The 18,318-nt window shown below is 30.2% G+C and overlaps 1 protein-coding gene across 1 annotated transcript; it reads left to right on the top strand.

The window, feature by feature from the left end:
- Positions 1-4,209: 4,209 nt before the first annotated feature.
- On the top strand, positions 4,210-17,710 carry LOC123693702 (neuropeptides capa receptor-like). Its single transcript, XM_045638898.1, has 6 exons — positions 4,210-4,218; positions 4,747-4,787; positions 12,838-13,547; positions 13,631-13,728; positions 15,215-15,322; positions 17,459-17,710. Exons 1-6 carry the CDS (start codon positions 4,210-4,212, stop codon positions 17,573-17,575), a joined length of 1,083 nt encoding a protein of 360 aa, XP_045494854.1. The 3' UTR covers positions 17,576-17,710.
- The last annotated feature ends 608 nt before the right edge of the window (positions 17,711-18,318 follow it).

The raw sequence follows: 18,318 nt of genomic DNA on the forward strand, positions 1-18,318 counted from the left end.
AGACGAATCTATTTGAAATAAAACTCAATCGCTTTTAAAAGCTCGGAACAGTTCATACATAAGTTATTCTAAGTGAAACGTAATTGATCACTATAAAGGCCCCTAGGTAGAACCTTCGTTTGTACAAAAATAAATACGAAATAAATTTAAGTAGATATAAAATGCTGAAAGTAAGTATAGATAGGTTTGAATAAAAATATTATAAAATTACAATTGAACTTAAATAACAATTAATTTAGCAGTAATTAAAAGCTGTTTTCTTTTTGAACTGGCAATAAGGAAAAACTTCTGAGCGTTTTGGAATCATCTTTTAAAACAAACAATCCCTCTTTAAAAAAAATCTTCTAAAAGGCTTTAATTATAATCCATGTGATTATATTTTTTAATTTAAGTAGCTAATACCAGTCTTTAAGATGAATAGATTTATATTATGTATTTACAAAATAACAAAAAATAAAAATAAATATTTTCTGTAAGTATGATGTATTAAGAACATAGAACATTAAAGATAATTTATATTTTATATATTTTATTTATTATTATCTACTAACAAACGCCGTATAAATACCGCTTAGAAAATAATTTTATTCGAGCGGCAGCTGTTGCGATATCTTTCTTCATTTGCTGGTAACCGTACTTCGTTCTCCGCCCTAATTATATTGATACCTTACAGAATTACGATGTTTTTTCTAGAAGTAAATCAAAGACATTTTCATTGTACAAATTTATGGTTTTACACAAGTTAGAACGATAATTTCACAATAAGAAATAATTGAGTTTAAAATGGTTACAAGTTTTTAATTTTGACATTTTTAATACCTTTAAGTGTTCTTAACTAAGTACTTTTTTATTTATTTTATGATCCATATTTGAAACTCTACATTTATTACAACGGTGATAATTCAACACTACAACACTAATTCTTCATTTGCGAAAATATGATAGTGAAGTTTCATTAAGAGAACACAGATAATTGTATATAATAAGTGCATCTAAGTTAACAACAATAAAACATATTACGCTTTGAACAACGTTCATCCCTTATGGGGATGTTGAAAATATAGGGTACTAAATGGGGATGTTGAAAATATAGGGTAAAATTAAATATATCACATACCTTAGTCACATACATTCATATTTGATCAGGAAACGAATTGCGAACTCTGTGCATTTCATAGATAACCCGCATTTTTGTATTCAGCTCTGTCAGAATGATATTTTACGTTTATCGTTCTGTATACTTTTTACTATTCTCAATTTTAAACACCGTCCCGCGTAAATTGTAATAAAATTATAGAAAATAGCATAGGGTTGAAATAACAATGTGTAACTACTGTCATTTGAGAAATCATTAATTTGTAAAATAAGAAGAGACAAATTCAATTAACAGTTAAAACCATATTATTACACTCTTTGTTAATCTAATATGTTTGTTAAAATGGCATAATAAAGTCTTTGCTTACATATACTCGTACCATTCAAATGTAGGAACATCGATTATACGACCATTATAATATAAAAATAAAAGTTAAAGGACAATAACAATAATGCCTTTTTGTGATTTTGTTCTTTTTTTCTGCTTTGTCCATTCATGTTTGTACAATGAAGTATAATAAATAAATAAATAAATAAACAATAATCTTTATCCTCATATTCACAATTTAATGTATGTAAATTAAATTAATTTATAGGTTACTGTTATTTGAATTCTCACCCAGTCTGTTACATGCAAAGTGAACACCCGGTATCGAAATTAAAATCTCCCATCGAATGTTCAATTGCATTAATTTTGAATTTTCGTCTAAGTTCTCCTTTTGGTATTAGGTTCTTAATGGCAATTCTTAAATTAATTTCGCATTTAAACTTTTAGTTTTATACCGTAGTTACATCTGTTTCGCTTGCATGTTCCAAATAATATACTGCTATGGGTACATTAGGTAGGTACTACTCAATACGACAAGGGTTTTCTTTACCTTTCCTAGTAAAGTGTAAATTAAAAATCTAGTGTGAATGAATATCATTCTCAGTAAAATTGGTATTTAAAATAAAACAAAAAAGCTTTTCAAGTACATTTAATCCAATAACGAATCGAGCCATAGTCAGAATATTAGAGCGATTATAAACTATCCTTTTTACCAAGATGCCTGATAACCATTCGAACGGGAACCAAACTGTTTCCAATCACTGACGCTGGCCGAACATGGGCAATTACGAGCAACATTATTTGAGTTCTTATAAGCACCATATCGTGGCCCAACATCGCTGGTCTGATGGCCAAAATCGTTCGATCTAAATTGCTGATTTTCCCAGCCATTCGCTGATCGTGCAGCTGATATGGTGGAAATGGAATCATCGTTGCTACTCTGCCATGAACTTCTCTGTCCTAAAATTTATTCCATTAATTAAATATTATGTGCCTAAATTGTATTGTATATATAACAGTCGATTGATTAGTATTTCGTAATTTAGACAAATCCTACATGATCCTTTTTGAATTACTTATGAGAATTTTGTGAGAATATCGAGTCAATCTAACGATTGACAGTAACCTGTAATATATACTTATTAATTACTCAATAAAATAGAAGAAGGAAACATAAATATAAACCTATTCAAACATGAGTAGAAGTCTATAGACAACGTTGCCTAATTTGAGTTTTGGTACTTCATTTAATATTAATTTAATATTATTATAATATTGTTTGATCTATAAATGTTCTACTCGACTGCTCTATTTGATCTACAGACAAATTTACAAGTAGATTAGATATTAATCTTTCTTCGATTTCCAAAAGGTTATGATGCCGTTTCCATGATACAGTGGTAAAAGCGTGCGCGTCGAAACGAGTAGTCATAATATTATTATGTTCAATGACAAAGAATATATCTCCATCCAGAAAAACACAGAAGACTCATCCTACTGGACCGTATAGAAATATTTATCAGTGAAACATATATTGTAAAGGGATTTCTAGGTTGATCTTTTTCTACGTAATTGATGAATTTGTTGGTTTACAAAACAACCTTCTCGTATACCATGAAATGAAAATTAAGGACTACGTATGCTTGAGGTTGCTTCTCAGAAATATACGGGTACAATGGAAAGTATCACCCACCCCCCTGCGTCTTCATTGGAAATTTCGATTTTATTCGCACGCATCATTTGAGGTGAAGATTACACGATAAAAAAGAATTACCATAACACGACCTATAAATAATTACCATGAGTTATTTAAAAGAATTAATTATTGTGGAAACTCAGCTTTATATACTCAGACTATTTTGTCGAAATCGAATGTATTGAGGAAAATTTAAATAAGAAAGACAATTTTATCACGATATTTTTCTTGAGAGTTTGAGTGGAAATATGCAGATAAATAGAAAATAGCTATTTATATCTATTGTATGTTGGAACTTGGACCATTCTTAGAACTCTGCTGATGCTTATTAAATGATAAGGGGTGTGGTTTCACGGGATTCTGAATCTTTTTAATACAATTTCGCAAATGGTTTCACAAATTTGTAACGTCTAAATTTAAGTTATGTATAGCTTGTTCAAAGACGAATTTTTTTTGCTGTTGTTGAATCTTGTTTAGAAAAATAGGCTTGTAATTAAAATTTAACTAATGAATACCTTTGTTGAGCTTTGAGCTTTCAACCACAAACCACAGCCGATAGACGGATCACGGACATATTAGTTCGTATTTATTGAATTAACTTTATATGTATTTACTAAAGTACTGCTAATTCAATATCCCATAGCATATAGTGTTATAAGCAAGTAGATGAGTATAACATACACACATCTATTAAATTACTTTGTTTATAATACCGCAATACAATTATGATAAAAAGTAAGTAAGTATATCTTAATTAAGAAGAGTTTCAAACTTTTCATGCATATTATCTGGTAAGTAAATGGACGAAAACGATTTTAATTAAGATCTAAGATTATTCTCTTCTCTGTGTGGTAAACATTTAGCTTTTAGAAAATTAAAGAATTTTACTTATTATATAATCTAGACGTTTTAAATGTTATTTAACTATTTAATACTCGCAAATGTTATTAACTATAATTAAAATACTCGCGTTTAGTTAACACTTAACATTATTATCCTATTATTATTATAGATGCGAAAGTTTGTGAGGATGGATGGATGGATTTTTGTTATTCTTTCACGCAAATACTGCTGAACTGATTACAATGAAATGAATTTGGTATGTCGATAGGTATACTATACCTAGAATAAGACATAGGCTACTTTTTATCCCAATAATCCTCCAGGAACGGGTAACTATACTGGTTTTTCTTTCAAAACGCGGGCAAAGCCGCGGGAGCGGAAGCGAGCGTCTTAAATAAATATAAACTTACTTGGGTTAAATAATGCAATACTAAAATAAATATTACCTACCTGGTGATTGAAATTGACGATGAGCAGAACTTCCTGCTATCACACATAGCACAGATAAAGCTACAAATTTCACCTGAAAACGTATTAAGCGAAATTTTATTACGTCCATAACTAATTTCCGAGAACTCTTTATTTAATGTGATTGAATACGATCCAAATAAATCCAGTAAATATTAAAATATCACCATGAATATTTTGTTAATAATTTCTTCACTTAAATAACAAACTATGCAATAAAATAACAAAAATCTACAAAAAAAAGCAGAAAGTATGCCATAACTTATCATAACAATTAGAACCAGCCATTGTGTAATTAGGAGGCTTTATCACATAGTATCAATGTTCTCTACATAAGAACAACAACGAATACTCTAAATAAAAGTATATGTATGTGTAAGTTATATCACTGCAAATTTGTTTAAAGGGATCTGATGGGTACTAAAGGTTCAATACCTAAGTGTAATTATTATTTATCAAATTAACTCACCGACATCATTTTCGAAGGCACAACTTTGTTATGGTTGTACAGTTCTGCAATAAACATTTATATACTAAGACAAATCCTATTCAAGTATTCGTAATCATTGTTCTATATACATGTTTGTTATGCCAGTAATGATTTTATCGTGAGTTTATTATTGTGGTTAATTATTATTGAAAAAAAATATTAATACGATTTGCTAAAACGTGTTCTTTTAATCGGGCATCATTGTAAATGTCACCTTGACTATTAATTACATTTTACGAGGACATATTGTAAGTGTTAGAACTATTTGTGTTGTTTCATTTAATTAGAAAAATCTTGTATGGTTTCCCAATATTAATATTATAAAGCTGAAGAGTTTGTTTGTTTGTATGAACGCGCTAATCTCAGGAACTACTGGTCCGATTTGAAAAATTCGGTCCGGACGGGAACGGGAGCGGAAAAATGCAGGTAAAACCGCGGGGTACAGCTAGTCTAATATACTTATGAAAAGTGTGTGAATAACTCTACTTGCAGCTTTCTTCCATAGTTGTTTGTATAATTTAATATATAGTGAAGTCCCGTGTCCCCGTAGTGGGGTAAGGGGCAGATGCATTATGCATACACCTGTTTCACTGATCGATTTTCTTTAGGGACAAGTAGGTGATCAGCCTTCTATGTCCTGCCAGACCGAGACATTTTTTTTCTTCGTCTCCACCGGGAATCGAACCCAGGACACCTCGGTTCTACGCTCACGCGTCAACCACTGTACCAAGGAGGCGGTCAGTTTGTATAATATACTCAAATTAAATAAATAAATAAATAAAATACTCTAAGTGAGTACGTGCAATACTACACAGAAATAAATAAACATCAATCCAAAGGTCCATAAATCCTCACTATTATGATCCATTGCTACAGGCTTCAAGCACGTGTGAGCCAGAGCAAATAATTTTCCCTGGATTTGCATTATTACTTTAACCATAATACGAATTATAATGAATAAATCACGAATTAAACTGTGCTAAGAAGTGAAAGTGAACTGAGTGTATGATTAGGTCACGTAACATTATCTATGTTAAAAAACGGAACGAATTGTTAATTAATAAATAATTTTATATTAACGTCAAACTCGTCGCTAATATTAGAAATGTTAATTAAAAATTTCCGCCAAATTCCTGTTTCTTGTAATTTATTTGTAAATCCCAAAAATCTTATTTGTTCTCGAAATTGGGTGTTTAATGACATTGTTACGAATAACATATTTAATTATTTGCTAATTAAATGGTATTCCAAGAATACTTTGATATTCAAGAATTACTTCAAATAGAGTAGAGATCTAGATCAGATAATAGATAATATTGGATTTGTTAATCTTTAAATAAGTTTTTTTTTTTACCAAAGAGATATATTTGAAACTTAGCTATTAACTGCGACATATTGTGTAAACAAGATGAATTTAATTACTTACTTATTACTTACAAGATACCAGTGTATGCAAAATGCTACCAGAACAAGCCTCTGCAAATAAGCCGTAGGCACTGCGGTATCTATTCCGTATTATTAACATTATGAATATAACATACTTATTTGTAATATATTTAATTGCTCGTGGCGGTTTTACTGCATTTTAATGTTACCTACGAACTTTTTATTATTATATGGGCGCTCTACATTTCTTGTTCTTAACTACATTCATGCTATGCTATTGTAATATATTAAAAAAAAAACAATTGATGTGCCTAAGGGTTTTTTTTATATAAATAAAAAGTATTTGGTATGCAAAATAACTCCTATAGATAATCCAAAGATTTGGAAATCTAGACACGCGGCAGCGTGTCAAGCCGAGTTCAAGCGAAGAGAACTGGCGAGCAGCAGCCGTGTGTATATTTACACGAACCATTTCGAGCCACTTTTCACCCCCTTATAACTCGAAAACTATTTAAGTTAAATAAACCAAATTTGGTACATATCAAGACGACCTCAAGATAAACAGGAACCTTAAATTTCATAAATACAGATTAAACAGTTGCGTAGATATTAATATCCAAAAATCGCAATTTTTAAGACTGACTGACTTATAGACATATACAAAACCTAACCCACTTCCAGATGACCTAGAAAGTTAAAATTTTGTAATCAACTAGGTAATAGTGAGTGTACAAAGGAAAAAATCAGAAAATACTGAATTTATTTGTATTTATTTTTTTATTCAATGACATTAATTTTGTTTGTATGGAAAAATGGAAAAGTTTAAAAAAATCGAAAATAGTATATTCACCTTACTAGTCTTAAAAAATAGATCAAAACTAATCAGTGGCCGAAAAAAATTTTGAAATCCATCAATAAATGACTGAGATATAGATTATTGAAGTTTACATATGTTAGGACTTAGGACGAAACATCTGTAGATTCGAAGCGCCTCTGACATCACACTCACTCGCGCTGGTATCGCTAGGGCGGATTACTTCGATTGCATGATTTCTTTATTCAAGACTGTTATTAAACGTAAAATAAAAGAAAATTGTAATAAAAATATTGCTCATACAGTTAAAAAAAATATATAATTTTACATATTCACATTTATTTATTCTTTATTTATGAATGTTTAGTTTAGTTTTAATTTCAGTGTAAATAAATAAATAAATAAATAAAATCTTTATTTTGCTTTAAACATGGTATTCAGTGGTGATACAATTATATTAATAAAGCACAAACATGTTCAGCCAATACAAGCATGCAAAAATAATTACCATAAATGGTGTAATGGAAGAAGGCTTCGTCGAAGGTCGAAATGATTTAATTTGCGTAATATTAATATAAGTGAAACATCTTTAGGCGCGTTTAGAGTAAAATTTCAAGATCGCGTCATGGCAATACCGTAACGTCATGGAGTAAGGCGACGATTCTTCTACAACGATCTTTGCATCTTGGTGTGTCTTTGCATCTTGTCTAGTGTGTGTACAAATTCACGCTGGATGTTTAGAAAATCATGTAATCTTTTAAACAGAAAACGAGTTTAAAAAATTGCAGATAATGACGGGGCAATGTGCGCTGACATTCATAACATATAAGAAAATATAGAAAATAATACTAAACAAACCATACAGAGAAACCGCAAGAAAAAATAAAAAAAATCCTATATAAAAAGTATTATACTTATTCATAAAGTAAATCAAATATGCAGAGTAATTTTCTGTACAAAAAGTAATGATATCCCACCAAAAACATAAATGTAAAATTTAAATAAATTTCTGGACTGTCTGCAGAACTTGGCACACATTTAGATCTCATTTCTTTTTTTGGCAAATTAAGTCAACGATTGAACTCGGCTCCAAATTTTACATTTATGTTTTTGGTGGGATAAACGTTACAGTCATCATTCGTTTTTTAACCGACTTCAAAAAAAAGGAGGAGATTATCAATTCAGCCGGTATGTTTTTTTTATGTATGTACACCGATTACTCCGAGGTTTCTGAACCGATTTACGTGATTCTTTTTTTTTTCGGATAGGCCCAGTAGTTTTTATTTTATGAGCATTTTTGTCTGTATTTGTAAATGTTGCAAGTGCAAGTTTGAAGTCGGTTGTTGACTTGTTCAATAGACAAGTATCTTATCTAAAAACAAAACGTGCCAAATGATGTTTTCATGAAGATTTGTTCCCCTTTATCTTTCGCCTGAAATTAGATTTCACCAACTCGATAAGAATATGGGTTAACATGTAATAGCCATTACTTCAGTTGAACTTATCACGTCTAATAAAACGTTATTAGGACGAGAAAAGGGTCCCTAGCGACTTTTATATCGGTTTCTTGTCACCACCCTTTAAAATCGCACTTAAATTATTTGCTACTTAGATTAGTGCAGAGATTTATTTATTTTACTTAGGGCCGATTTTTCAATGCCCAGATAAACAGCTAGATAGACTTTATTCTTCAGTTAACAAAATATTCAATTTTTCAATAGACGAATAGGACTTATCTATCGAATAACTACGTAATTTGAGGAATAAATCTATCTGCTGCTCCAACGGCCAGATAGCGTGCTATTCGACGATTAGACGTTTGAATTGACAACTGACGCGTCAAATTTGGGATATTTTCGTATGTAATAACATAGAGCGTAGAATTTTTACAATAAAGCCTCTTTCTATAAAATAATTATCAATTAAAATCATATTGAAATTGATGTTTTTGATAGTACCTACTGATGATCATGCCATTTAAAATTTTCCGGACGCTGCCTTTATGTCGTTTCCATCGTAAAATATATAAATTTTAACACAAATTTAATCAAAACTCTTTACTCGAATCAAAACAATAATCAACAATCATAGAACACAAGATAAACTTAAAATGCACTCCTGACGTGAGTCATAATGACGGTTGTTGACATATTGCAAGTTGACTCTATCCCGCTCTAACCTGACTAATTTAATATGTTTGTTTCGCCACTCCAAGAGCAGAGCTGCCAATATGGAAATATTTGGTCAGATAGTTATTCATCAAATAAATCACGATTGAAAAATAGGCGAGCCGTTATGAGTTAGATAAGCAATTGAATAAATCTATTCGAGGGGTAGTTATTAGACTGTTTATCTGGGCATTGAAAAATCGGCCCTTACAATCACAAATTGATTGCTTATGTCAAACTAGGTTTTCGCCCGCCAAACTAGGTTTAGGCGTGATTGAGTAACAGACAGACAGAGTTACTTTCGCATTTATAATATTAGTATGGATTGGTATAAATCTTAATATTGTGTGTTAATTAAACCAGATTTATTTAACACTATCATTCCGCCCGCAATTCCGCCCGCCTAGGTCTTTACAGAAAAACCCACATAGTTCTTTCTCCCCGTAGGATTTCCGGGATAAAACTATGTCAACCTGTTCTCTGGTCTCAGACTTTCTATGCACTAAATTTCATCAAAATTGATTCCATGATTTATGTGTGAAGACCAGATAGAAAAACAGAGTTACCTACTTTCACTTTTATAATATTAGTAGAGATTTTCAGTATTTAATATTTCAGTATGAGTTAGCTAAATTTTACCGATACTAAACATTTATTATCGATATTATCGATAAAAAAGTGTATTGTAAAATGTATTACTTAAATAATCCAACTGTACCTACATAATGCTTAGAAAGGGAAGGCCCGTTTTCCGATATCCTGTTTTCTGATATTTTCTTTTATTTTTTATTTTTTACAGCACAAATTTAAAAATTAATTGGATTTTAACAATTCATCATTATGTATACCAACTTGAAAGTACAAAATTACAGTCTTATGAACGGTAAATATAAAAGTAACAGGCAAGTACTTAGGTAAATGTACGTATTGTATATTTTCTTCATAAACTACCTAGGTACATACATACAAAATGTATGTTTATTGAATGGTTTTATGAGATTACTTGAAAAATCGTCTATATTAAGATTATTTTTCTATTAATAAAAGTTTATCTCAACGGAAGAATTTCTGGCAGCCACCTCGTCTCTAGGTGAAGGTGATAAGTATGACAAATAATGATTTACGTGAGAGCCGCATGCTGGACGTGTTATTGCAACCTTTGACACTGTTATCAATAAATTCACGCGGTAGGTAACAGAATAAGTATGAATAACAATTATAATCTAGAGACACAGCAGACTTATAAACAAGGTTACAAATAGGTTTAGTGGTTGAGGAATATTAGTTAGGATGAAGTCGAATCGTATGAATTAAGATTAAATCTTTAATCTAGTTACTTTGCAGTATTGAATAACTATTGTTTTCTTAGTATTTTTATTCAGAACTAATTACATACCACATTGAACACGTTATTATCACAACTTCTTTCCTCATAGTAGTTGCCATTTGAAAGACTTGTTCTTTGTTCTTCTAAGTTCTCATTTAAGTCATAATGCCCTTAGCAGCCAAAACAGATCTCATATCCGAGGATACCATTGGCAAAAACTTTTATCCCTAAGTGAAAAAAAACAACATTAACATTATGTAGATATATTAAGAAAAAGGTGTTCCTAAGGTAAAATAAATGAATTTAGGTTTGAGCTTGAACTATTGATTCATGAAAATGCAAAAATGTATTCTAAGCTTCCTTGTGAAATACAACGAAGGTTCTAAATTTAGAATGTTCTAAATATACTTTGCGTAATAGGTAGGTACTGTTTTTTCTTCAATATGGTAATGATGGTCATTAGGCTAGTATGTATGTTGCAGTGAAAGTGAAATTCTCATTTTGTAAACATTTCTAGAGTGAATATGATATCTTATTTAATATTTTATTATTATTTTCAAATTATGTGATGTTTTTTAAATAAATAAATAAATCTTTCACATTGGTTTTTGTTTGCAGGCACACCAAGAGATAATATCAGAAAATATAAAGATATATTGCTTTTAAGGTTGAATGCAACCTATATTTCTCTATTTTGACACTTCAAAATCGCTTCTAAACGAAGAGTTCGAGTTTGAGTTTTAATAGTTGATACAATATTGAATATACCAATTACCAAATCACTATTCATATGTATTAAATCAGATAATAAACATTTCAACAACTACTTTATTAGGTAAATATATATCTCTGAGAAAGTCAAACGGCCATAGGCATTGCCGTTTGATAAGTGATCATTAACGCGGTCCATTAGTTGCAGATGTGTTATCAGACTTAATTTATTACATTTGGGATCTGCATGAAATTGTACGACGGAGAGAAACAATATTACACAAGCAAAATTACACACAGATTAATCACATAGAAAAACGTGAAAAGCTAATGAAGACAAATGAAATGGAAAAGTTATTGGTTTTAACAAACGTGTTTAAATCTTCATTTTAAAAATCGACGAATAATTTATTTTGACCTTATCTTAATCTATTAAAGTTGAGTTACCTTATCTGAAAGGCTACGGTGGTGACAGGAAGACGAAGCTTTGGCCTTACAAATAAGCTAATGATGATTTGTCGTTCTTCTACGAAATTTAGTTTAAACTATAATTTTACTACAACCATATTTTATTTCACCGTGGCTAGAAATTATAAAAATAACTTATTTACTTAAAATCTAGATAGCGCATGAAAATCAAATCACTTTCTAAGACAATTACTCCCAAAAAGGGCTTCTTAAAGTTTCCTTTGCACTTTAACGGTAGCACTGAAGGCGCATGTATACGACAGTAGGTACTAGGTAGTAATTTCAATTAAGGGCCGTTGGAACCGCTCTATGGTTGCTGTCAATTTGAGCCCTTGTTTGGTTACAGTCAATTACTTTTATGCTAATGGTGTTCGGAAAAATATTATTTTACAACTGCAATATTATTTTATTTTTACTAAAACATGTAAAATTAAAATAGAAAATTAAAATTTAGTTTCGAATTATTAAGACATGAGAATGCACGTGTAGAATTAAATATTTGTTGTTAATTTATAACAAAAAGTTCTGAATATAAAAATATTTAAACTCAAAAATTGCTCTACAATTTTTTGTTTTAGGATTTAAGTTTAAAATAATAAAAAAAGGCTTAATTATAAAATAGTATTAAGGAAGTGCTTATTTTAATATAATATCTAAGTATTGTTATTAATATTTCTCTATATTCAGTTGAACTGCGAACTTTGTAGCGTATTTCCATTCATACATTTTCCTCATGACTTCATTATTTATTATAATTAGAGCAGAGACATAAAAAAATTAGAGAATATAAAATCTATCTATAGGTATCTTAAGTAGTAGTTTAATTTAATTGAAACGAATAATAAAACGGTTTCGTTTTGACTTAATTCAGTCAAAAGATGAATGTTTTTACAACAGCCTGTAGGTTACAACTTAGCTTGATGAAAATTTCTATATACGCTTCAGTTTTTTTTCGCTCTCACCATCACACTGGTCGTGTCAAAGTGTGATTTTTGAATTAAGCGATCCATAATGGATAATGTACAAAATACTACTAACGATACTAGTACATACACTTGGTATGGTATTGGGCTATCGTTTTACGACGACCACGACACATTTCAAGAGTCCAATAATTTAGTGAAGGCCATACTTAGTTTCATTCTCGGCGTGTCAATGGTTCTGAGCCTTGTTGGAAATACTTGCACGTGTGCTGTTATAACACGAGAAAGATCTATGAAGATACCAACTAATTATTACTTACTAAACTTGGCTATAACAGATCTCATGACGGCCCTTTTCGTTCCTATTGAGATATACATCATATGGATTAAAGACCAGTATCCGTTTAGTGACGAAGGATGTAGATTACATTTTTTGATATGGGATGTCCTGAGCAACTGTAGTGTGCTTACAATTCTTGCGTTTACAATAGAACGCTACCTTGTAATATCGAAACCGTTTCTCCGACAACGACTAGCGTTAAATTCACGTGTTTTCAAAATAATCACGGTTATCTGGATAATTGCGTGTATGTTCTCAGTACCTAATGTATTTTTCGCTTATTTGATAGAGCGAAAAAATAATACTTATTGTTGTCTCACTGTGGCAGAGGAAAAAATTATCATCATAGCAGCTCAGCTCATTGTGTTTTTCGTGGTGCCTATGACAGTGATTTTCGTGTTGTATATTTTGATAGCGTTAAATTTGAAATCGCAATCCTCTCACCCCGCCTATGGAGCTCACAATAAAAACAAAGCTGTGAAGATGTTGGGTAATTATATAACTTTTTCGTTATATTTTAGGAAATACCATTACTAGGTACCTATTACAAAATAATTTAAAACTTTATTCCAGCGGCAGTTGCGGCATCGTTCTTCATTTGTTGGTCACCATACTTCGTTCTCCGTCTCCTAATATTGTTTCCAAAACGGAACACGGGATCTTATTTCAACGTGAGCCCTACTTTTTATCTTAATTAACTACTTTTTATATCGATTTTGAGCTTATTATATTTAATAAACTAAATGTGCTTCGAGGCATAAAACTCAGCTTGTTTACAATATTTCAATGTAATGTTACTAGGCAATTATCTAGTAAAAATATGAAGATTCTCTGTAGATAAAGAAAATATTAGATTTTTGCGAAAAGTTTACTTATTAGTTTATTATGATCGAAGCATTATAATTATATAATTATTGTATTATTCTATTGTACATCTAAATATCTAAAGAATTCAAAAGGAAAGAATGTAAAGGATAGATTAGGCTATTGTGCTGTATTGACGATTAGCCTATGTTTAATCGTCATCGAATAATTATTTAGAGCTTTTTGAGGAGAAATGTAAGCCTCGATCGAAGTAAATAGTTGAAGTGTGAACAACCTACAGACGCAGATTCGAATATCGTATGATAATCACATTTTCAATTCATTTCATTTCATGAAAACGTTACAGACTATTTCGTCTCGCAACTTTCGGTACAATTTTTCAGATATCTCACATTTTCGTATTCTGCTCTGTAGAATATTTTTCGCTTATCGCCACGCCATATTTTTAAGTTGCTGTGTTGTTACGCTTGTAAAAGTGTATGGAAACTATAAAATGTTTAAAACGTTCACCGTAAAAACTGATGTTACTCCCATTAAATATTTAACATATACATGTTAAACATGTTAGTATAATATTAAATTCCTGTAAAATTGTAGCTTTATTGCACATATTTATTTTTATTATGGATATATATATACTATATAGCCTATAAGCCTTCCTCGATAAATGGGCTATCTAAGTATCTAAGACCGAAAGAATTTTTCAAATCGGACCAGTAGTTCCTGAGATGAGCGCGTTCAAACAAACAATCTTACAAACAAACAAATAAACTCTCCAGCTTTATAATATAAGTATAGTATTTTACAATATTGTTACATAGTTATACATATATTTTAAACAATAAGGTAAGGTAAAACGATGTAATGTATATCGCAGGAACATTAAATTGATTACACATGCACCTGAAACTCAGTAGGTACGTGAGATATTAAATGGAGAAAATTTATTTAATGGGGGTAGGGATAAGCTTCTGCCATTATAATAAGACGCACACACATGCGTTTAAAATATTACATTGTGGCTTTAACAATATTATGAATGCGAAAGTAACTCTGTCTGTCTGTCTGTTACTCAATCACGCCTAAACTACTGAACCAATTTGCATGAAATTTGGTATGGAGATATTTTGATACCCGAGAAAGGACATAGGCTACTTTTTATTGCGAAATATGTACCACGGGCGAAGCCGGGGCGGACCGCTAGTTTACTATAATTATTATTAATTTATTAACTACCAAATATGCTTTTTTATATTTGAGATATTAAACAGTTTTTTTTGAACAATTGCGTCAAGATCGATTATTATTATTTTTTTTTTTATTCATTTCCAGATGGAACGCGCATTCTTATATTTAAGTACTATTAACAGTTATCTCTCGACGGCAATCAACCCCATTCTCTACAGCTTAATGTCGCGGAAATTCCGTAACGCTTTTAAGGTAAGAATTTGTTTGTTTTTTTTTTAGGATAAATAATTGACAGTATAAAAGAGCCTGGCAATTTTTAAGGTACCTAATATTTGAGTGATACGAGTGACTAACACGCCATTTAACACATGAACATTATTTTTTTTTAAACTTTTGTTTATGTAGAGATATTACTTATGGACATAATAAAAGTATTTGTGTTTTATGCTAATCATCCATACTTAATATTATAAATGCGAAAGTAACTCTGTCTGTCTGTCTGTTACTCAATCACGCCTTAACTACTGAACCAATTTGCATGAAATTTGGTATAGAGATATTTTGATACCCGAGAAAGGACATAGGATAGGTTTTATCCCGGAAATCCCACGGGAACGGGAACTATACGAGTTTTTCTTTGACTGTGCGGGCGATGCCGCGGGTGGAAAGCTTGTATTAGATAAAATTGTAAGATTTTTTATTTACTTTGATGAAAATTGAGTTAATCGAATTAATTTATACAAATACCAAACAGCTTAGAATCGCTGTATGTATGTCTATTAATGTTACGTACTTACATTTAACAATAACGGTAAGCCTTAATAAGCACGGGATTGAATGAATGAATGAATGAATGAATGAATGAATGAATGAATGAAAAATTCTTTATTGCACACAAAAATACAAGATAACAAAAAAGAATGATACAAGTTATAATATGTACAGAGGGCGGTCTTATCGCTGTAAGCGATTTCTGCCAGACAACCCGAAAAACTAAAAGGATTACATATTTTATGGTGGTGGTGCAGTACCTACATTTTGGATACATAGTATGCTATTCACCTCTAAAGGATTACTATTCACCTCTAAAGAGGAAACCTATTTGCTAGTATTCAAGATCTAATAACTAATTATTATAATATATTAGGTATATTTGATGTCAAATAAATGGTTGTAATTTTCAATTAATACAATTTCCTTTAAACATTTCATTTCAATAAACGAAGACGTCAAATAACACAGAAACTATTGTTTTAATTAGTCTTCTCATTCTCTGTCTTTCTAATTCTCCGTACCGTGTAATTTAATTACAGACTACAATTATTCGTATATATTGTACAATTATTGTTGCTTGCTAGAGTCTAATGTACCAGAAATTCATTGTTTCCATACGACGTTGGCGCAACATACATGGGTGTATTGTTTTGTTAAACTATATTTGTATATAATTATTATATGAGTATCATGTGCTTCGATAACTATTTCATACTATATTATGTACCGAGTTATGGAACTTTTAGTCTTAAATATATACCTAAGTACTAAAGTATAAACCAAAATAATTGCTATATACGAATTCAATTTACTAAGCCTGATAAAAAGTCACAGAAATACTTATTTGATGAATTTTTATTTTAATATTATTTATTTATTTATAATATATAGAAGGATGTTTGGAAAAAAATGGGAAAAGAATTTAAGCAAAGCCGTTGCTTATTATTAGATAATTAAGTCAGTTTCGCGCCTTGTTTAAAATTATGCATCCAGCGACTGTGTTTATAGAGATAATTATACGTATTTTATTTTAATTATTATTATTATTTTATAAATATACCAAAGCATGCAATATATTATGCAAAGAGATATTATAATGATCAGACTAAAAACAATTATTATAATGTTTATTTATCACATTCAATAACACAATAATAATTAAAAACTATCAAGAAAACTAGCTAGATATTTTTTTATAACAAAGAAATACGATTCATATAATAGTTTAATTACCATTTTACGAGCGTTTAGTTTGAAAATTTCTTGGCGCACGTTTCCGCACTTTAATTGTCTTTTATAATTTGTAATTTATTAAATATACTGCTATTGTTGTGTGTTAAAAGGTTATTTCTTTATTTCATTCATTTGTCTGAAACCAATATAGGCTTATAAAAATGATCTATCGTCTGCTATAATCATTGTGATAAACATCCAAAGATTGCTTACATTAGGTATAAAATGAGGTTTTTTACTTCACGTCATTGTATTAAAATTTCTAATTTGAATATCTACGCCCATATTTATCTCACTTTATTAACCAACTATATAAAATTACCAACTGTGTAACTGTATAAAACTCTCAACAACTTTAACATATTATCGTTTATATTTCAGGACTTGCTCAAAGGTAAAAAGTCATCCGGGCAGAACAGAACTAATGGAAAGTTGAACTATCGCTACGGACAAAGTAACAACATACCACTTACTTTATATAAACCGCATTATATATAAATGTACAAAAGATTATTTACAGTATTCATTTTTAAGCGAAAATTCGTGTTTAAAAATGTTTGTGTACTCGACAGTTAACTGATAAATTAAGCTTCCATAAATCATTCTTAATCGTTATTCGGAAACTCGGCTATTTTTGTGGTAAAAAGACTTTGTTTATTCAATATATTTAATGGAAAAATTCCTCTAAAAAACGATTTTTTTAAGGGAACTATATTTTCTATCACCAAACTTTATATTTGTCATCAAGTTGTATCACCTAATAAATAGATCTATCACCACGAAATATTTCCGTTCTCAGATAAACAAAAATTGTTCCCAGGTATGAATTATCAAATTAATGTTAATATATGTGCAAAATAAGAGATCGATAACCAATAAAATTATATTGCATAACATGAATATAAACTTCGTTCATATAATAATAGTTTTGTTACTTAAATAATAGCTCTGTGCTCAGAATGGTAGATCTGTCACCAAATAAATCGATTATCGATCCCTAACTGCGACTCCTTTTTATTTGATATTTTGTCACCAATACAGTAGTAACATTTTATTTCGTTCAGATAATAAATTAATAGTATTCGTTGACAATTTAATACATCAATTTATAATTTTAATGAAAAAATGATCAAAGGGGCGGAGACAAATTGGCGCGCTTTAAAAATTGACATGTGCAAACATATTATCGGATTAGCCATACGCTTAAAGCTGGCCAACCCCCCACCAGAAGCAAAAAATGT

The sequence above is a fragment of the Colias croceus genome, chromosome 8 (assembly GCF_905220415.1).
Source record: "Colias croceus chromosome 8, ilColCroc2.1".
Taxonomy (NCBI): Eukaryota; Metazoa; Arthropoda; class Insecta; order Lepidoptera; family Pieridae; genus Colias; species Colias croceus.